Source organism: Geotrypetes seraphini, chromosome 3, assembly GCF_902459505.1.
Source record: "Geotrypetes seraphini chromosome 3, aGeoSer1.1, whole genome shotgun sequence".
Lineage (NCBI taxonomy): Eukaryota > Metazoa > Chordata > Amphibia > Gymnophiona > Dermophiidae > Geotrypetes > Geotrypetes seraphini.
In genome coordinates, this window is record NC_047086.1 from 125,819,022 (window position 1) to 125,839,447 (window position 20,426).

The window sequence follows — 20,426 nt, forward strand, 5'->3', positions numbered from 1 at the left end:
CACTTTCATAAGGTCCTCCTGCAATTTTTCACACTCCTCATGTTTTTTCACAACTTTATTTATTGGATTAAAATGTGTACATAAGATTCATGAAGAAAGGACCCAACACAGACCGTGTTTCAGCGTATCTGCCTGATCAGGGGTCCACAGTCATCTACAATAAAGATAAAAATCATCTGTAGTACCTGAAGATTGGAGGGTGGCCAATGTTATGCTGATTTTTTTTTTTTAAGGGTTCCAGAGATGATCTGGAAAATTACAGACTGGTAAGTCTGACTTCAGCGCCGGACAAAATGGTGAAAACAATTAAAAAAAATAAAATTGTGGAACACGTAAACAAACATGATTTAATGAGACAGAGTCAACATGGGTTCAGCTGCGGGAGATCTTGCCTCACCAATTTGCTTGACTTTTTTTGAAGGTGTGAATAAACATGTAGATAAAGATGAGCCGGTTGATGTAGTGTATCTAGATTTTCAGAAAGCTTTTGATAAAGTTCCCGCCCAAGAAAAGGATCTGGGTATCATTGTAGACAATACAATTAAACCTTCTGTCCAATTTGCAGCGGCGGCCAAAAAAGCAAACAGGATGCTAGGAATTAAATTTTTTAAATAGGTGGTTAACAAGACTAAGAATGTTATAATGCCCCTCTATCGCTCCATGGTATGACCTCACCTGGAGTATTGTGTTCATTTCTGGTCTCCCTATCTCAAGAAAGATATAGTGGCACTAGAAAAGGTTAAAAAAAAAGTGACCAAGATGATAAAGGGGAAGGAACTCCTCTGGTATGATGAAAGACTCAAAAGGTTAGAGCTCTTCAGCTTGGAAAAGACACGGCTGAGAAGAGACATGATTGAAGTCTACAAAATCGTGAGTGGAGTAGAATGGGTACCAGTGGATAGATTTTTCACTCTGTCAAAAATTACAAAGACTAAGGGACATTTGATGAAGTTAACAGGGAAATACTGTATTTTGCGCTCCATAAGATGCACTTTTTTTTCCACCCAAAAGTGGATGGAAATCTTGGTGCATCTTATAGAGCGAAGGTACAAATTTTACACACACACTGCACCGTTTTAAGACACCCCGCCGCCACCACTGCACCTTTAAAAACACCTGCCCCCCCCTCCCCCGCCGCTGTCACTGCACCTTTACAAACACCCGCCCGCCGTTGTAGTACCTGGTGGTTCAGCGTGTATCACTCCCTTGCTAGCAGTGTGTAGGTCAGGAGAGCGAATGTCAGGAGCAAGCTTTCCACGCTTCCACTTGGGCCCGCCCCACTTTCTGAATGGCTGATATCAGTTCTTGCGGGACTTGCGAGAACTGATGGCAGCCATTTAGAAAACGGCACAAGGCCTTCTTGTCTGTCACTAGGCCTGCCTGCATGTCAATAAGCCATTAGGCCTGTCTGCCCTGTCCCTGCCAACCCTGTCCTAGCCTACCACTAGACCACAAGAGGGGAGACAGGGTACAGAGCCTGGTAGGGAGGGGGACAAGGTGTAGAGCCTGGCAAGGAGTGTGGGATTGGGTGCAGAGACTGGGAGGGAGAATTTGGTTCAGAATGTTTTTTTTTCTTGATTTCCTCCTCTAAATCTAGGGTGTGTCTTATGGAGCGAAAAATACGGTACTTTTAAAACTAATAGAAGGAAATGTTTTTTCACTCAGAATAGTTATGCTCTGGAATGCATTGCCAGAGGTTGTGGTAAGAGCGGATAGCGTAGCTGGTTTTAAGAAAAGTTTGGACAATATCCTGGAGGAAAAGTCCATAGTCTGTTATTGAGAAAGACATAGGGTAAGCCACTGCTTGCCCTGGATTGATAGCATGGAATGTTGCTACTACTTTGGTTTTGGCCAGGTACTATGGACCTGGATTGGCCACTGTGAGAACAGGCTATTGGGCTTGATGGACCATTGGTCTGACCCAGTAAGGCTATTCTTATATTCTTATAAATATACACACAAAATTTTAAACAATATGACACTGTACATTACTTGAGTGATGTTAAATACTCATGGATATACCTATGAAGCCTGCAAATATCTATACTTAGCCAGGAGAGGAACATAAGCAATGCCTCCGCTGGGTCAGACCTGAGGTCCATCATGCCCAGCAGTCCACTCACGCGGCGGCCCAACAGGTCCAGGAGGGAATGAAAAGTTTAATAAGCACATGAATGAATTTATCAATTAGAAGTTAAACATGCCCAGACATCCAGAGAAGCCAGTTGAGCTAGGTAGGTTTGACATTGAACCAGCTGAGTGATTCATTTGTCTTAAAGCTTATCTGTATGTACTGTTGCAGGCTTTTGCATTCCATGCATGTCCTACATTATTATTCTAGGTCATATTGTAGAACTCTGTGTTCAATTTCTTTGCATAATTTTTTTGATGCAATGTTTATTGCTATACCTGGCATTGCTTTTTTTTTTTTTGCTCTAGGGCTAAATGGATTGTTTCAAATAAGCTACAGATACAGCATTTTGAAATACATAGTAACTGCTTGGCTTTCCAAGCAGAATTTACAAGTTTGCTTTCTCAGTTACTCCACAGTGAAAATAGATTAAGAAGTTTAAGTATTCTTACTTGCAACCATTGACTGTTCATTGCATACAATCTGCACACATTATATAGTCTGCTTGATACCAGTTGCCTTTAGGAGTCAACTGAGATGATAAAAATAATTTTAAGAAGGAAGTGTAGCTGATAACTTGAAGCATCAATGTAGGGGCATACATGGAAATTGTGCATTTCTTTATCACTGCATGTCTTTTTATCAGAAAAAAAAGTATAATAATAGAAGGTGCTTTGCCATACTAATGCTGGCTTTTACAAAGCCATGGTAGAGATTTCTATTGCGAGCCAGCGAGGTAAATTCTCCAACACTCAGAATTCCTATGAGCCTCTGAGCGTTTACCTCACTGGCCCATGGTAAAAACCTCTACCGCAATTTTGTAAAAGGAGCCCTAAATTTTTTTAAATATCATCTTAATGGAAAATGCTTCCAGCTTACAAAGTCACATAAGTAGAACACTAAAGCTATCTTTTTCTTTTAGTGTTGTGTTTTAAAACAAAAAAAGGAATTTAAATGTTTGTAACCAAAAATACAAAATTTCCGACATTACCACAGTAATAAGTAGTCTGGCAAATGACTTCATGTTATTGCATTCTTACAACCAGATATAACAGTGGTATGCAGAGGTTTGTAACTTTTATTATGTACTCCTTTTAAGTCCATGAGGTGATGTTTAATCTGTGCTATTTTCTTTATTGCATAATGTTGTTTGCTTGGGTTTTGGCTGTGGTAACTTTAGTATACCAGTATAGATTTTTATCTAAGGACCAGCAGGCAGTATATTCTCACATCATCTACAGAACCTGGCATGGACAGTCAAAAAGTGTATTGTCACTTTAAAACTTTAAGACTGCCCATGTGCTGGTGTTTTCCTGCCCAGTGTTGGTTCGCAGGACCTTCAGTTTTCCACAGATCAGAGAAACTGTGGTTTAGAGTCTCTCTAAGTGCGTAAAACTAGTTGGGGGGTTTTTTTGTTCCTTCCCATTTACTTTTTCTTCTTTTTAGCCATATTTTTAATTCCTTTTCTTTTCCCTTCCTTTGGGTTCAAAATTTCAGATTTTTCCCTGATTTTGGTTTTCAGGCCTTCAAGCTCTTTAATCCTGGTTTCAGGCCGGAAGCTTCGGGTTTTCAGTATTCAATCTATTCAAATCTCCCCAGACCATAGACTTTGTGTTGGCAGTTTTTCCATCAGTGTCCAAGGCTCCTAGTGTCTTCAAGCACTCGATGCCACAGGGGCATGTCGGGTAAAGACCCGCATAATTGGTGTGTCCATTGCCAAGGTCAGAGATTCTCAACATACGGTATGCATACCCCAGGGGGTATGTGGCGTTGGCATCGTATGTCTCCCAACTTCCTTCTGCTGTCACGTATCTCCCACCTTCTTCATCTTCTCTCCCCAGCCTCCTCTCCCCCTCCTGGACCAGCAGCAACAGCTCACTGTGTGCTTTTAACTTTCCCACATAGTTGCCGCTAGCATTAGTTTATCCAGCAATTCCATCAGGCAGCCTTGGGGCCTTTGCCTAGGCCTGCCTGCCTGCCTCCAACAAAAGAGGAAGTTGCATCATTGGAGGCGGGCCAGCCTAGCAAAGTCCCCAAGGCTGCCTAATAGAACAGCGGCTAAACTAACATTAGCTTCATCACATTAGCGGCAGTGAGCTGCCACTAGGAAGTGGAGAGGTACTGCTCAGCTGGTGATTTTATAGAAGCATTTCTTGACCACTGAACTGATTTGTGAATGTAAAGTCAATTTATCGTCAATAATGACACCTAAAATTTTAACAGAGTTTGATCATTTTAGCGGAGTAGATTAGAAGTAAATAGAAGAGATATGGTCATCAATATTCCAAGAGAAGATCATCCTCACTGAATTTGATTGGTTTAGGAATAACATATTATTAAGTAGCCATTGATTAATTGTTTCCAGTTTAAAATTGATGTCTTGGATGTCTTGTTGATTAGTTAGATTAATTGGGTGTAGTAGCTGGATGTCATCTGCATAGGTGTATACTGTAAACCTAATTGTCCGATTGTAAAGAGGGGAGCAGTAAAAATGTTGAATAGAAGAGGATTAGATTAGATTAGAAGAGGAGAGAGTATGGATCCTTGTGGTATGCCAAAATCTTGTTTGAAGGTATCTGATGAAGATTGTCTGACCTTAACTCTAGAGTTTCGGTTTGAAAAGAGTGAGGTAAACCAGTCAAGGGCTGTGTCAGTAAGGCTAATGGAAGCAAGTCTATTGAGAAGGAGATTGTGGGCAACGGTGTCAAAGGAGGCTGAGAGATAAGTGATATAAGAAGTGTTGTTTTCCTTTGGTATAAATAGATCTCACAACATCTATTCTTAACTATCAGAGAGTGTTCTGTGGAGTGATTTTTCCTGAATTCTGTTTGGTTTGGGTGAAGTATGTTTGTTTTTTCAATGAATTCATATAGCTGTTTAAATATTTTCTCAGTGAGTTTTGCCAGAAAAGGAAGGTTGAATATTGGACGGTATTTTGAGCATTCCAATGTTGAGGATTTGTAAGAACATAAGAATTGCCACTGCTGGGTCATACCAGTGGGCCATTGTGCCCAGCAGTCCACTCCCGTGGGGGCCCTTAGGTCAAAGACCAGTGCCCTAACTGAGTTTATCCCTACCTGCGTGCATTCTGGTTCAGCAGGAACTTGTCTAGCTTTGTCTTGAATCCCTGAAGGTTGTTTTCTCCTATAACAACCTCCGGAAGAGCGTTCCAGTTTTCTACTAGTCTCTGGGTGAAGAACTTCCTTACGTTTGTACGGAATCCATCGTAGTCTTTGATTTTGGGGTAGATTTATCAACATGTAATATGCTGATGTAAAAATTTTGAAAATCTGAAAATTAAAAAAAAAATTTTCAGACACTATCGCTCTTAAGGTCTCTTTCCCCATCTGTGCATATCAGCCTTTCACCTCCCAATACATACATCTCAGATTTCTATTCCCCAAATGCACTTCTGCACTTCTTTGCATTGAATTTTAGTTACCAAACGTTAGATCATTCTTCAAACTTTTTCAGATTAAAGAATGACGTGAGGAAAAAAATTGACTCATCCCCGCCCATCTGTGCGGACTCTCTCTGACACTGTCCCCACCCCTGTGGACTCTGCCCACATCCCCCTCCTTCCCCCCCCCCCCCCCGCAACTGGTTGATCAGGGCTCCATTCAGACTGGAGTGTGAACAGGCAGTGAAGATTGGAATATCTAGGAGTTCAGTTCAACATTATCCAAGGATGTGTTTTTCTTACGGAGCCATGCAAACAGAAGCTCCAGAAAAAGATCATGGATCTCTTAGTTCTCCTGAACCCCATTGCTTGGCATTACCTTCAAGTATTTGGGACCTCCCTGGAGGTTGTGCCCTGGGCCAGGGCACACATGAGGCCTCTACAAGAGTCCCTCCAGTCTCAGTGGTCTCTTCAGCGTCATCCTCTTCAGATGCCCCTTCCCTGGATGTAGCTAGCACGGGGCAGCCTACGCTGGTGGATTCAGGGAGAAGTTCTAGTGAAGGGCATGCCTCTTTGACTCATAGAGTGGATTACTCTCATGACTGATACCGGTCTTTCAGGAAGAGGTGCTCATTGAGAAGATCGCGCAATCCAGGCCCAGTGACTCCCCATCAAAAGGTTTCATCAACCATCTAGAGTAGACATGGGCAACTCCGGTCCTCCAGGGCCGGAATCCAGTTGGGTTTTCAGGATTTCCCCAATGACTATGCATTGAAAAAGCAGTGCATGCAAATAGATCTCATGCATATTCATTGGGGAAATCCTGAAAACCCGATTGGATTCCGGCCCTCGAGGATCGGAGTTGCTTATGTCTGATCTAGAGCGTCAAGCCATACAATTGGCATTGAAGGCTCTCCAAAACACCTTGGAAGGAAAAGTGGTAAGGATGTTTTCTAACAATGCCATGTTAGTGGCGTACGTGAATCAACAGGGAGGCATCAGAGTGCTCACTCGGTGGTCAGAGCTGCACCTCTCTCCATGGCACAGATAGCTAGAATTGAAAATGTCCAAGCAGACTTTCTAAGTCGCCAAGTCCTGGACCTGGGAGAGTGGTCTCTCTCGCAGAGTGTTCATCTCATTGTACATCTTTCGGACTGGCCAAGACAGGATGGTATACATCCGAGGGTACTAAAAGAACTGAAACATGAAATTGCTGACCTGCTGTTAGTGATCTGTAACCCTTTGCTAAAATCATCTGTAGTACCTGAAGATTGGCGGGTGGCCAATTTTATGCCGATTTTTAAAAAGGGCTCCAGGAGAGATCCGGAAAATTACAGACCAATAAGCCTCACTTCGGTGCCAGGCAAAATGGTAGAAACAATTTATAAAAAATAAAATTGTTGAACACGTAGACAAACATGATTTAATGAGACAGAATTTGCTTGACTTCTTTGAAGGTGTGAATAAACATGTGGCTAAAGGTGAGCTGGTTGATCTAGTGCAGGGATCTCAAAGTCCCTCCTTGAGGGCCACAATCCAGTCGGGTTTTCAGGATTTCCCCAATGAATATGCATTGAAAAAGCAGTGCATGCACATAGATCTCATGCATATTCATTGGGGAAATCCTGAAACCCCGACTGGATTGCGGCCCTCAAGGAGGGACTTTGAGACCCCTGATCTAGTGTATCTAGATTTTCAGAAAGCTTTTGATAAAGTTCCTTACTAGGGCTCCTGAGAAAATTAAAGTCATGGGATAGGTGGCAAAATTCAGTTGCAGATTAGGAATTGGTTATCGGATAGAAAACAGAAGCTAGGATTAAATGGTCATTTTTCTCAATGGAGGAGAGTAAACAGTGGGGTGCCGCAGGGGTCTGTACTGGGACCGGTACTATTTAACTTATTTATAAATGATCTTGAAATTGGAATGACGAGTGAGGTGATTAAATTTGCAGATGACACTAAACTGTTAAAAGTTGTTAAAAAGCATGCGGATTGTGAAAAATTACAGGCGGACCTTAGGAAATTGGAAGACTGGGCATCCAAGTGGCAGATGAAATTTAATGTGGACAAATGCAAAATAATGCACATTGGGAAGAATAACCTGAATCACAGTTACCAGATGCTAGGGTCCACTTTGGGGATTAGCGCCCAAGAAAAGGTTCTGGGAATCATTGTAGACAGTAAGATGATACCTTCCGCCCAATGTGCGGCAGTGGCCAAAAAAGCAAACAGGATGCTGGGGATTATTAAAAAAGGGATGGGGGGAGCTGTTTTGCCTTCGCCTGAGGATGTCGAGGATCGTGTCGCTGCCCCGACCAGCCCTCTGTAGTAGCGGCGCTTGGAGTTGAATTCGGACAGGCAACCTTGCTGACATCACCGGGTCCGTCTTCTGTGCCTCTGTTTTTCACTATAAATTAATGCCTGCTGCCGTGGAGGCAGCCGCAGGGGCGTGCCCTAAGGGGCAGGTCCCGCCCCTTGGGAGCCCCTTGGAGCACCGTGGAGCTGTGGAGCAGGATACCAGGTCGTATAAGTTAAGTGATCATGGGGAAAAGGAAAGTTAAACCTAAAAGTTTGACACCTGTTGTTTTAGGTCCTATGGATAGACACTTGACTTTTTCCCTAGAGACTCCAGCACAAAATTTACCCGATTTGAATTTACCCAATTTGAATTCTCACATATCCGGAGCATCGATGAGTCCTCTACAAAGGACACCCCCCCTTCATCCAATATCTGGTGTAAGTGGGAATATAACTCCCACTATTTCCACGGGTCCTGTGGTATCATCCACTTCAACAAGTAAATTGATTTTTACTGACATACCCAAACCACTTGAGTTTACTAGTGTAGTGGATGAACAACCACTAGCAGTGGAAAAACAAGATATCACCTTAAAAGATTTATGGTTAGGTATTTCTAGAGTTGAGGGGTTTCTCAGATAATCAATGAAACAAACATCTGATTACTCACAGTCTGTGATTCAAAAGTTTGTGAATGTGGACGCCAATTTAAATTGGAAAATAGATTAGGTGTGATTGAAACTCAAAGTAACACATTGCAAGCTGTTTCACTATCTGCAGTAAAAGATTCTACGTCATTGCATTTAAAAATGGAAATGTTAGAAAATATGCAACGGGGAAAGAATCTCCGCTTGGTTAATTTCCCTGTGACTCATTTGTTATTACCAGAAATATTGTTAAGAAAATATTTTAAAGAAATACTGGGATTACCCAATGTGGATAGCTTTCCAATAAATAATTGCTATCATATTCCCCAGAAGAAAAAGGAAACTCTACAGGATGTGGACCATCTGGTAACAGATGATGTTAATTTGACAGAGTTTTTAGAAGATTCTCAAGATGTTATCCAGACTCGGTCCACAATGATTCTAACATGTATGAGTGAGACAGATAAAATGTTGTTAATGAAACTTTATTTTAAAAATAGACTGACCAAGTTCTGTGGGGATTTGGTTAGTATGTTTCCAGATGTCTCAAGAGCCACCCAGTTTAGAAGAAAACAATTTCTGAAATTGAGAACTAGAGTATTGGCACTTGAGGCATCATTTTATTTAAAGTTTCCTTGTAAATGTTTGGTTAAGATACAAGATACTGAATTTGCCTTTTGGGATCCCATTCAACTGCAACAATTTTTATTAGCTCGTGAACAGAAGTGAGATTTCTTTTCTTCTCTTTTTCTTTCTTTCATTCTTTGATGAGAAATTAGGTTAGGAATGTCCATGTCCTAGTTTAGTAGGGAATGATTTGGGTTCATTGGAATTCAACCCATTTCTTTGTTTTCCTTTAAAACTAAGTTAGTAATTAAGCAATATGTTTCCCCATTTTGTGGGCTTGTAAAGGATTGTTTTTTGTATTGTTTGTTGTATTGAAAATTTGTATGGAAACCTTTTTTCTTGATATCTTTATGATATTGTAAATCTATTAAATTCAAATTCAAATTTAAAAAAAAGGGATGGTTAACAAAACTAAGAATATCATAATGTCCCTGTATCGTTCCATGGTGTGACCTCATTTGGAGTATTGCAAAAATCTGGTCTCCTTATCTCAAGAAAGATATAGTGATGCTAGAAAAAGTTCAAAGAGCGACCAAGATGGTAAAGGGGATGAAATTCCTCTCATATGAGGAAAGATTAAAATGGTTAGGGCTCTTCAGCTTGGAAAAGAGATGGCTGAGGGGAGATATGATTGAAGTCTACAAAATCCTGAGTGGAGTAGAACAGGTACAAGTGGATCGATTTTTCACTCCGTCAAAAATTACAAAGACTAGGAGACATTCGATGAAGTTACAGGGAAATACTCTTAAAACCAATAGGAGGGAATCTTTTTTTACTCAGAGAATATTTAAGATCTGGAATGCATTGCCAGAGGATGTGGTAAGAGCGAATAGCATAACTGGTTTTAAGAAAGGTTTGGACAAGTTCCTGGAGGAAAAGTCCATAGTCTGTTATTGAGACAGACATGGGGAAGCCACTGCTTGCCCTGTATTGGTAGCATAGAATATTGTTACATTGCTGTATTGGTAGCATTGAATATTGCTACATCTTGGGTTTTGGCCAGGTACTAGTGACATGGATTGGCCACCATGAGAACGGGCTACTGGGCTTGATGGACCATTGGTCTGACCCAGTAAGGCTATTCTTATGTTCTTAAGATGGACTTGATGGCTTCATCCAAGAACTCAAAAGTCAAGCTATTCTTCAGTCACAGAACAGAGCCAGGAAGCTTAGGTTTAGACATCTTGATTCAGCCTTGGCCAACTCGGGATCTCCTTTACATTTTTTTCACTTTGGCCCATGGTGGGTTGAGTCATTTGCAGGATAGCAACTCATCTGGGCCTGGTGATTCCGGTGGCACCATACTGGCCTCACCATCCGTAGTATGCGGATCTTGTCCATCTTCAGTGGGACAGGAAGCTCAAGCTCCCTCTTCATTGCAACCTCACTCAGGGTCCGATTCACATGGAGAATCCCCAGCATTTTGATCTTACAGCATGGCTCTTGAGTGCCAGGCCTTAATTCAGAGGGGTTACTCCAACGTGGTCATTGCCACTCTGTTGCAGTCCAAGAAGGCCCTCTACTAAGGCAACTTAAGCCAAAACTTGAAAGGCTTTCCATCAGTGGTGTGCCAGGGACCGGGTGGATCCATTGCGTGCTCCCATTCCAGTGGTTCTGGCTTTCCTCTAGGCCAGTCTAGAGAAAGCCCTGGCGGTGGCTTCCTTCAAGGTACACGTGGCAGGCCTTTTCTTTTTCAGAACGCACAATGGTTCCAGTTCTTATCCAGATGTAGTTGGATTTCTTAGAGGGGGACACTTCACTTTTGACCACTCCTGCGACAGCCTTTTCCTACATGGAATCTCAATGTCGTGTGGAAGCTCCTTTTGAGCCACTTAGGGATGCACCCCTTCTGTACCTTAGTCAAGACATTGTTCCTCATGGCGATTGTTTCTGCCAGGCATATTTCTAACTGCAGGCTCTCTCTTGTAGAGAGCCCTTTCTCTAAATCATAGAAATGGGGGTTTCCCTCCATACAGTTCCTTCCTTTCTTCCAAAAGTGGTTTTGGATTTCCATGTCAACCAGGAAGTTTGCCTGCCTGCCTTTCGTTCTATAGGGTCAGAGCAGAAGGATAAGATCTTATGAAAACTAGTCATGCGGAGAGTCTTACTGACCGTCTTTCTGACCATCTATTTGTCCTGACTAGCCAATCCTGGTAGGGTAGGCCGGCATCCAAGGCCTCTATAGCCCGATGGATCCGCCTGGCCATTTTGTCAACTTATATCGCCTGTGGTAAGTAGCCACCAGTTTCTCTCAAAGCTCACTTGGGTGCCATAGCTTTGTGGGCAGAGTCTCAAGTGATTCATCCAGCCAAGATTTGTAGCCTGGCTTCTTGGTCTTCCCTTCATACTTTCATGAGGTTCTACAGAGTGGATGTGGCGGCTTGGTCTGTTGCCGCCTTTGGGGCCTCGGTGTTGTGGGCAGGCTCGTCTGTTTCACCCTAGACATTGCCATTGCTTTGGTAACATAGAAACATAGAACATGACACCAGAAAAGGGCCACGGCCCATCTAGTCTGCCCACACTAATGGCCCACCCACCTATTGTACTGACTCCGGAGTAGATGTAACAGAATGGAAGATTAAGTTCTTCATTCTGTAAATCCACGGAGGAGTCAGTATGGCCTACCCTCTGTCTACTCTGATTCTTTTTGTATCACCTGCTTCTTCTGCCTTGGATGTTTCTCCTTTCAGGCCTGAGTAACTTGCAACTAGCAGATGGGCCCTGCGGAGAAGCGTTCTACATATGTGAGTACATATCTTTGCCGCTGGTGATGTTCCAGTTAGTGCTCGTTGCACACAGCAGGTTGGTTCCTATTGCTGCCATGTTCTTGCCTGTTTTTCATGTTGCTTGTTTATTTATTGTTTCTTATATATTGCAGTACAGAATAATGTTTGCGGGGAAAATCCCCATGCCCCCTTTTTGTGTATGCTTTGTTCCAGTGATGTTCGAGTGCTTTTGGACTCAACTGTAGGGGGCTCTGTATTCCTCTGCTAAGTAGGAGGAGCAGAAATCAATGCGTGGCTTTCTGCAAGACACAGTTTGTGGGTTCAGATAAAACATCTATCGTACTGACTCCTCCATGGATTTGCAGAATGAAGATTATCAAAGGTAAGAACCTAGAGGAGCCAAGATGGCATCAGGGACAGATGTGCTGTAAGAGACTCCCCTTCTCTCGGCGTCTTTGAGACTGGAGTCAGTGCAAAGAATGGCCACCCGGATGGTCTCGGGACTCAAGGATCTACCATACGAAAAACGGCTTGACAAATTACAGCTATACTCGCTCGAGGAGCGCAGAGAGAGGGGGGACATGATCGAGACGTTCAAGTATCTTACGGGCCGCATCGAGGCGGAGGAAGATATCTTCTTTTTCAAGGGTCCCACGACAACAAGAGGGCATCCGTTGAAAATCAGGGGCGGGAAACTACGAGGTGACACCAGGAAATTCTTTTTCACTGAAAGAGTGGTTGATCGCTGGAATAGTCTTCCACTACAGGTGATTGAGGCCAGCAGCGTGCCTGATTTTAAGGCCAAATGGGATCGGCACATGGGATCTCTTCACAGGGCAAAGGTAGGGGAGGGACATTAAGGTGGGCAGACTAGATGGGCCGTGGGCCCTTATCTGCCGTCTATTTCTATGTTTCTATGTTCTTTGCTCCTATTCTTTTGAGATTTTCTTACTAGCTTTTACAGTGAAGAAATGCTGAAACGCAGGAGGAAACAGAGGAGCGATCTCCCGGCTTCCTCTGCCTCTTCAGTTACACGCCAGACAGCAATAACAGCTTTTGCTGTACCTTTTGGACTGGGCGAATCTGCTCTCCGAGGGGGGCAGACCTCGGAGCTGGACAGTGATTTTTCACTGAGCCCACTTGGCCCTGTGATTCCCCCCCCCCCGTCCCGGGACGATGCCAGGCAATCCCGTGAGGCAACGGGAGACGTCGGGGAATGAATCTCCGTCGGAGCCGATGGTGCTACCTTTGACCCCGGAGGTGGTTCGAGCTATGCCGGGTTACCAGCAAACGGCAGAGGAAGGAGGAGGCGTTCAGGGAGCAACGAGTGTCGGAAATGGAGTACTTTCTCCACTTCAGCCTCTGAAACCCCTGACCAAGCCAGAAGTGGTGGATATGGAGGCGTTGTGGGGAGCCATGGAGAGCCTTCATCAGGTATGCTCCCAATTTATTTCTTCAACTCAACAAACTGCTGTTCAAATTAAAAGTTGTGAAGGAAAAATTCAACAACAATCAACTAGATTGGATCATATAGAGAAAACAGTCTCTGAAATAAAACTTGCAACAAATTCTCAAATGAAAGACAAACTTATTGATCAGGAAAATTGAAAATTTAGAAAATGCTAATAGAAATTTAAACCTGAGATTTCTTAATTTTCCTGTATCCAGAATATTATCTCCCAGAGAACTCTTTCATTCTTTTCTGACTTCAGTTCTAAAATTTTCAGAGACTAATATGCCACCATTGCAAAAATTATATTACCTTAACAAAGTGGAAGAGGAAAAGGATAAGTTAACTACACACCCCGGCGAATTAGACCTTACTGGGATGTTGGAATCCTCACGGATTGAAATTTCAGCGAGAGCTACTTTGTTAGTGACTTTCGTTTTCTTACAAGATAAAGAAGCTCTTCTTCGTCTTTTTTATAGAACTGAAAGTGTTGAATTCTATAATCACAAAATTGCAATTTTTCCTGATGTTTCAAAGTGGACACAGCTTAGACAAAAAAATTTTTGACATTTTCGTCAGCCAGTTTTGGCTTTAGGAGCAACTTTTCAAGTTAGGTTTCCTTGTAAATGCTTATCAGGCGAAATACTTATCAGGCGAATAAGTACATTTTCTATGAGCCAGAACAACTGCAATTTTTTTTTTTGGAAGGAAAGGCTGCCATTAAGGCTCCCAACCCCTCTGTAATTCCAACTATTCAGGCCTTAATGTAATTAACCAAAAGAACCCTGTATTTTTTAAGGCATATATTAATATGACCGAGTATTGTTTTCCTTTAATTCAACTCCCCTTGATTGTGTATGGCTTTATTCTCTCCCAAAGTGGACTATGATCATTGTATTAGGAATTTGTGATTTGATAATAATTTCTTTGAGTATATTTAGTTTCCTTTATCAAAGTGTTTTTGATATTTGATGTGAAAATGAATAAAAAAAAAAAAAAGAACCTAATCTTCTACTCAGAGGCATGATCCTGGCAGCTAAGAAGTCCCATATGTGAGAATATACTGTTTGACTACTGTAATATTGTATATGTAGGGGCTTGTAAGAAAATTCTTAGAAAATTAAGAGTAGTCCAGAATACTGCTGTTCGCCTCATTTATGGCTTAAAAAATGGGAGCATATTACTCATTTCTATCAAAATTTGCACTGGCTGCCAGTGGAATCTAGAGTTATGTTTAAGTTTTCATGCATCTGTTACAAAGTAGTTTTTGGTATGTCACCAGCAGGGCAGGATTAACCAATAGGCCAAGTAGGCACGTGCCTAGGGCCCGAAATTGCCAGGAGGGCCCAATGAAGGAGGGCATCAACATTGTTTTTTCCAAACGACGATGGGCCCCTCCAGCATTGATCGGCAACGCTGGCCCCACCCCAATCAGCAACGCAGCCCCCCTCCCCCCCCCCATCGACGGAAAGTAAGACAAACAAGCAATGCGAGTAAGAAAGGCAACAGGAACTGTAATTGTACAAGCAGTGCTGCTTGCCCAAAGCTTCCCTCTGACGCAGCTTCCTGCTGCCGCCTGGGCTCATGGTGGGGTGGGGCGGGGCAGGGGGCCCAGTGTACTTGTGTGCCTAGGGGTCCTCGACAAATTATTCCTGCCCTGGTCACCAGGCTACTTGCTCCCTCATTTTTCTTTGAGTCACTTTAACAAGAAAACACAGAGATTACATCTGTTTACATATCCTTCCATAAAATCTTGTCACTACAAGAGGTTCCTCGAGAGAACGTTTTCATTTCAGGCCGCCAAATTGAATACATGGCTCGGCAAAATGATGATAGAAGCTTCTTCTTATTTAGATTTTAGAAAATTGCTAAAGACACAACTATTCAACAGACTGGTATCTTAACGTTCTTTGCTTTTTTTAACATATCTTTCTAATTTTATTCGTTTTATTCACGTTTTTATTTTATCTTGGTGTATTTATTAGAATTGTATGTATTGCTTTCCTGTTGTTAGCCACTTAGAACCTTCCTGGTGTGGTGACATATAAATAAATTATTATTATTACTCTTGTCCTTGAATAAAACATAGTTACTCACCTTTAGCAGGTGTTATCCGAGGATAACAGGCAGATATTCTCGTAACCCTCCCACCTCACTTAGTTGGTTTCTTAGCTTTGTTACTAAATTGATGGTCCTGAGAGCTGATGTTGGAGCAGAAAGGCACCAGCATGCGGGCAGTTTTAAAGTGACAATATGCTTTTTGACTGTCCATGTGGACATCACCCACATGTTGAGAATATCTGCTACTGTTCTTGTATAACACCTGCTACAGGTGAGTAACTGTGCTGTTTGCTCCTTAATGGATAACAGTGGTCAAGAGGATAATTTTTTTTTTTTAATATTCAAGCGTGTATCTCAGCCTGAAATTTAAAAAGAGTGAAAACTTCAGTAATTTTTTTTTTTTTAAAGGTATTTGTACTAAAGTTTTTATTCCAACTCTCCCTACTTTATGTGAATAAAAATAGAACTCTCTCCTTACTGTTACAGTCTCTAGCACCTTGGGTCTTGAGTCCCACTAGTGATTCTTAGAAGCAGTAAAGTTATAAAGAACACTCTTTTACGAGGCTACAATAGTTATATTGTAGTTCCTGTTTCTAATGGAAGTCCTAGGATCAAGTTTCAAGTTTATTAAGTTTTTATATACCGCCTATCAAGGTTATCTAAGTGGTTTTACAATCAGGTACTCAAGCATTTTCCCTCTCTGTCCCGGTGGATACAATTTTTGGTGATAAATTTGTGACATATGAAGTGTGAAGGATACTTAAAACTACTTCTAGAGAACTCTAAATCTATACTCTCTAAATAGTAAGAAAGAAAAGACTATCACTTCTGGCATGTTATATACCCAATCTGTGTATGCTTTATCTTTTCAACTTCTAATACTAATCCTTTGGTTTATTTTTGTTTGGTTTAGATGACCCAGGAAGAAGTAGGACAAGAGCAATCTAAGGTAATGGTGCCATCCCCAGAAGCCCTGAAGAATAATGGAAAGAACTACAAAGTGCCTTTTCAGCAACAACCAGCAGACATTCCAACTCAGGATTCCCAGGAAGGGCCCCCAAGCCCATTAAGTGAAACTTCCAGTGGTTATTTTTCTCACAGCGTTTCAACTGCAACACTTTCTGAAGCACTAATGTCAGGGGGTGACACCCCTGTAATTCAAGCAGGCAGTCCAACCCCTACAATCAATGATACCATACCCCCAGCAACAGATACCAATACTCTAGCACAGTCAGACCTGCTACCTGTCTTGAGAAGTTATCCAAGTACTGCACTGCTTAAACCTCAAATACAAATTGCCCAGTTGCAACCTAAAGACAGTGATGAATCTTTAGAGAATACCATCCCAAAGCTGAAAACTGACACAACAGATCAAAATGGAGTATTAGAATATTGCACACCAGTTTCTCTACAGCAATCTTCTCTTTCCAGCATCACACCAAACAAAGAACTTCAGTCAGAACAACATGTGGTAGTTTCTGAACCCGTTCTCAGTAAAAAGGACTCCTTCAAGTCAGCTGAGGCATTTAGAATGTCGAAGTCGCAGTTTAAACCTGATATTTTATCACAGCCTAAAATCCCTGTCTCCCCATTCAAAATACAAAAAGTGAGAACATCTGAGCTGAAATCTTTCACAAACATGTTGAGTGAAGAAGCTGGATGCTCATTGAGTGTAGAAGAATCTGCCAAAAGAGCTAAAAACCAGCAGAGAACTGAGAATCCAAGGAATGAGGATGATTTGGAGGATATGGCCTCTGATTCTGAGGAAGCACAAGAAATTCCATTGTGGCTGAAAGAAGGTGAATATGTAACTGTGGGTGCAAATAAAACGGGCACTGTCCGATATGTTGGATCGACAGATTTTCAAGAGGGAACTTGGATTGGTGTGGAGCTTGATTTGCCTGCAGGTAAAAACCTTTCTGTTTGCATTTCTGTTTTGAGACAGAGAGCTTAAATGTCACTAGAAGTAATGTACTTGATCTAAAAAAATTTAAGACCAGTTTTCTGAGGCTGTAGTGTGAGAACAATTAAAAAGTTGGCTCTGTATAGTAGCCAGGTCCAAGCTTTTGGAGGTCTGAAGGTGCATCCAGTCCAAGAATAGGATGCTAAATCCTGCATATACAGTCATGTGAAAAAATTTAGACACCAAATCCAACTGTATATGCAGGGTGTTGATTTATGTACTCCAAAGTAGAGACCAGTAGTTAGTGTTGTCGGTCCGACAAGGACAGCAAGAAAGTCATGAACAATTGAACAATCATCCCTACCAGAGCTAATTTTTTTTGGATTACAGATTTATAGATTCAACAGAACGCCAGGCAGGAGGGGGAGAAGGGCCGATGAGGTAGTTTCCCTATCTAGTACGGCTATATAGTTAACAAACTGACAGCGCATGGGGATCTGAGGCCTCTCCCCTTACAAAATATAAAATATTTTGTCAGAGGTAAGTTTAGATGAAGAACACTAACTACTGGTCTCTACTTTGGTGTACAGAAATCAACACAGAGGGATATTATTGGTAAAAAATTAGGACACCCCATGAAATATTCAGTTCGTTCTTAAGAAATGTTCACATATCGATGTCAAATCTTTTTTTTTTTTTTTTTAAATCTCTGGAAAAGAAAGTGATGTAATTTCAGGTAAACAAAAGTTTTCCTTGACTTACTCATGAAACAAAAGATATCCACATAAATGTGTATTCTAACTGAGGAATAAATTAGGATTCCCTACACCCTAATAGCTAGTGTTACCCCCTTTGGCTGAAATAACTGTAGTGAGATGCTTCTTGTAGCCACCACCAGGCTGAAGAAAGTTTGGCTCACTCCTCAATGCAGAATTCTTTCAGCTGTGAGATGTATGAGGGGTTTCTTGCATGTACAGCCCGTTTCAAATCACCCCTCAGCATCTCGATGGGATTAAGATCAGGTCTTTGACTCGGCCACTCCAGTCACTCTCCATTTCTTAGTTTTCAGCCAGTCCTTGGTGGATTTACTGGTATGTTTTGAGTCATTGTTGTGTTGCAGGGTCCAGTTCCGCTTCAGCTTTAATTTTCTTACAGATGGTCTCGCATGTTCCTCAAGCACCTCTGATACACAGTAGAATTTATGGTGGATTCTATGATGGTGAGCAGGCCAGATCCTGCTGCAACAAAGCATCCCCAAACCATGACACTTCCAACTCCATGCTTCATAGTTAGTATGAGGTTCTTTTCCTGGAATGCTGTATTTGGTGTACGCTAAACATGTCCTCTTTTCTGATGTTCAAATAATTCAATTTTAGACTCATCTGTCCATACAATACTATTCCAGAAGTCCTGGTGTTTGTCTACATTCTCTCTGATAAACTTCAGTCTGGCCTTGAAGTTTCTCTTAGAAAGCAAAGGTTTCCTCCTTGCAAACCTCCCATTCAAGTTAAATTTGTGCAGTCTATTTCTGATTGTAGAGGCATGCACTTTCACATCAACAGTAGCAAGAGCCTGTTGTAGGTCCCGTGATGACATTTTAGGGGTTTTGGAGACTTCTTTTAGTATCTTGCGGTCTGCTCTGGGGATCAACTTGCTTGGACAGTCAGACATGTTAGCAGTTGTTTGGAAAGTCCTCCACTTGTACACTGTTTTCCGGACCATGGAATAGCTAATGTCAAATTCTTTTGAGATCTTTTTAAATCCCTTACCAGACTTATAAGCTGTCACAATCTTCTTTCTGAAGGCCTCAGAAAGCTCTTTTGATCTCACCATGGTGTTCACTCTCACTGCAGCAGTCATGAACACACCAAACTAAATGTCTGAGGTTTAAGTATTACGAAAAGGCAGAGTAGTCAACAGGTTCAGGAAAGGGGGCGCTCAGAGGCAATACTGTACACACCGTAACACGGCGAAACACTAAAAAGAAAGAAAAATACTCTATATGTAAGGTGCCCTCAGTGTGAGCGAGTCTCCCGTCGCTGCTTGCTCATACTGAGGGCTCCTTACATATAGAGTATTTTTCTTTCTTTTTAGTGTTACGGTGTGTACAGTATTGCCTCTGAGCGCCCCCTTTCCTGAACCAGTTGACTATTCTGCCTTTTCGTAGTATCTAGTTTAGGTTGTGGCAGTTTTTTTGGAGTGTATATTTGTGTGAGGTTTAAGTATGGCAAACCTCCTTCAAAATGCTGAGTAACGATGTTCAAATCATGTGCACCTGAGGTTATACACCTGTGTGTGATTTGAGCCACTTTAAGTGGGGGGATATGTGGGGGTGCCTAATTTATTCCTCAGAATACACTTTTTTGTGGATATCTTTGTTTCATGAGAAAATCAAGGAAAATTTTTGTTGTTTAGCTGCAATTACATCACTTTCTTTTCCAGAGATAAATTTAAAAAAAGATTTGACATCGATATGTGAACATTTCTTAAGAAAGAATTGAATATTTCATGGGGTGTCCTAATTTTTTCATATGACTGCATATGTCAAACTGAGGCCTTGGAAGATGATCTTCAGAGAGCTGGAATTTATATAACCAACTGTAAGTGGTCACTGCACTGCTCTGTATAACTGTGTATAAGGAGCTGGAGGAATTCAGAAACATTGGAAGTCCCAGATCAGAGTTGTCCATTTTCTCTAGATTTGTCTGTGTAATTCATCAGGGCCAGGGCTGGGCAACCAGGGTCCTCGAGGGCTACAACCTAGTTGGATTTTCAAGATTTCCACAATGAATATGCATGAGATCTATTTGCGTGTACTGTTTCCATTGTATACAAATAGGTCATTGTAGAAATCTTGAAAACCCAGCTAGGTTGTGGCCTTCTTGGACCCTGGTTGCCCAGCCCTTCTCCCAATGAATTACATAGACAAATCTAAAGAAAAAGGATCAAGAAAGGGCTGAAACAAATATATTTCCCTGGTTCTTTTTGAGGGCAATGTCTCCAATTGGGTTATTTTTGTCCATACCGTGGCAGTAACGACCCTCATTCCTAAGCCAGAGTATGATCTCAGTCTTTCAAATATACTGCATTCCTTTCTGTGGTATTCATTCAATGGTTAATCGGTCTGTAGAGATGCTTCTTGTTGCATACAGTTAAATCCTTGTTCGTGGCAAGAAAAAGGAA

The 20,426-nt window shown here is 41.8% G+C and overlaps 1 protein-coding gene across 2 annotated transcripts in view; it reads left to right on the top strand.

Annotated features, from left to right (window-relative positions):
• The window catches only part of KIF13B (kinesin family member 13B), a 485,412-nt gene that overhangs the window by 411,883 nt on the left and 53,103 nt on the right, over positions 1 to 20,426 (top strand). For both annotated transcript variants that reach the window (XM_033935468.1, XM_033935467.1), the window contains exon 39: positions 16,254 to 17,247. In XM_033935468.1, the coding sequence (XP_033791359.1) occupies positions 16,254 to 17,247 (994 nt within the window). The remainder of the gene's footprint in view (positions 1 to 16,253; positions 17,248 to 20,426) is intronic.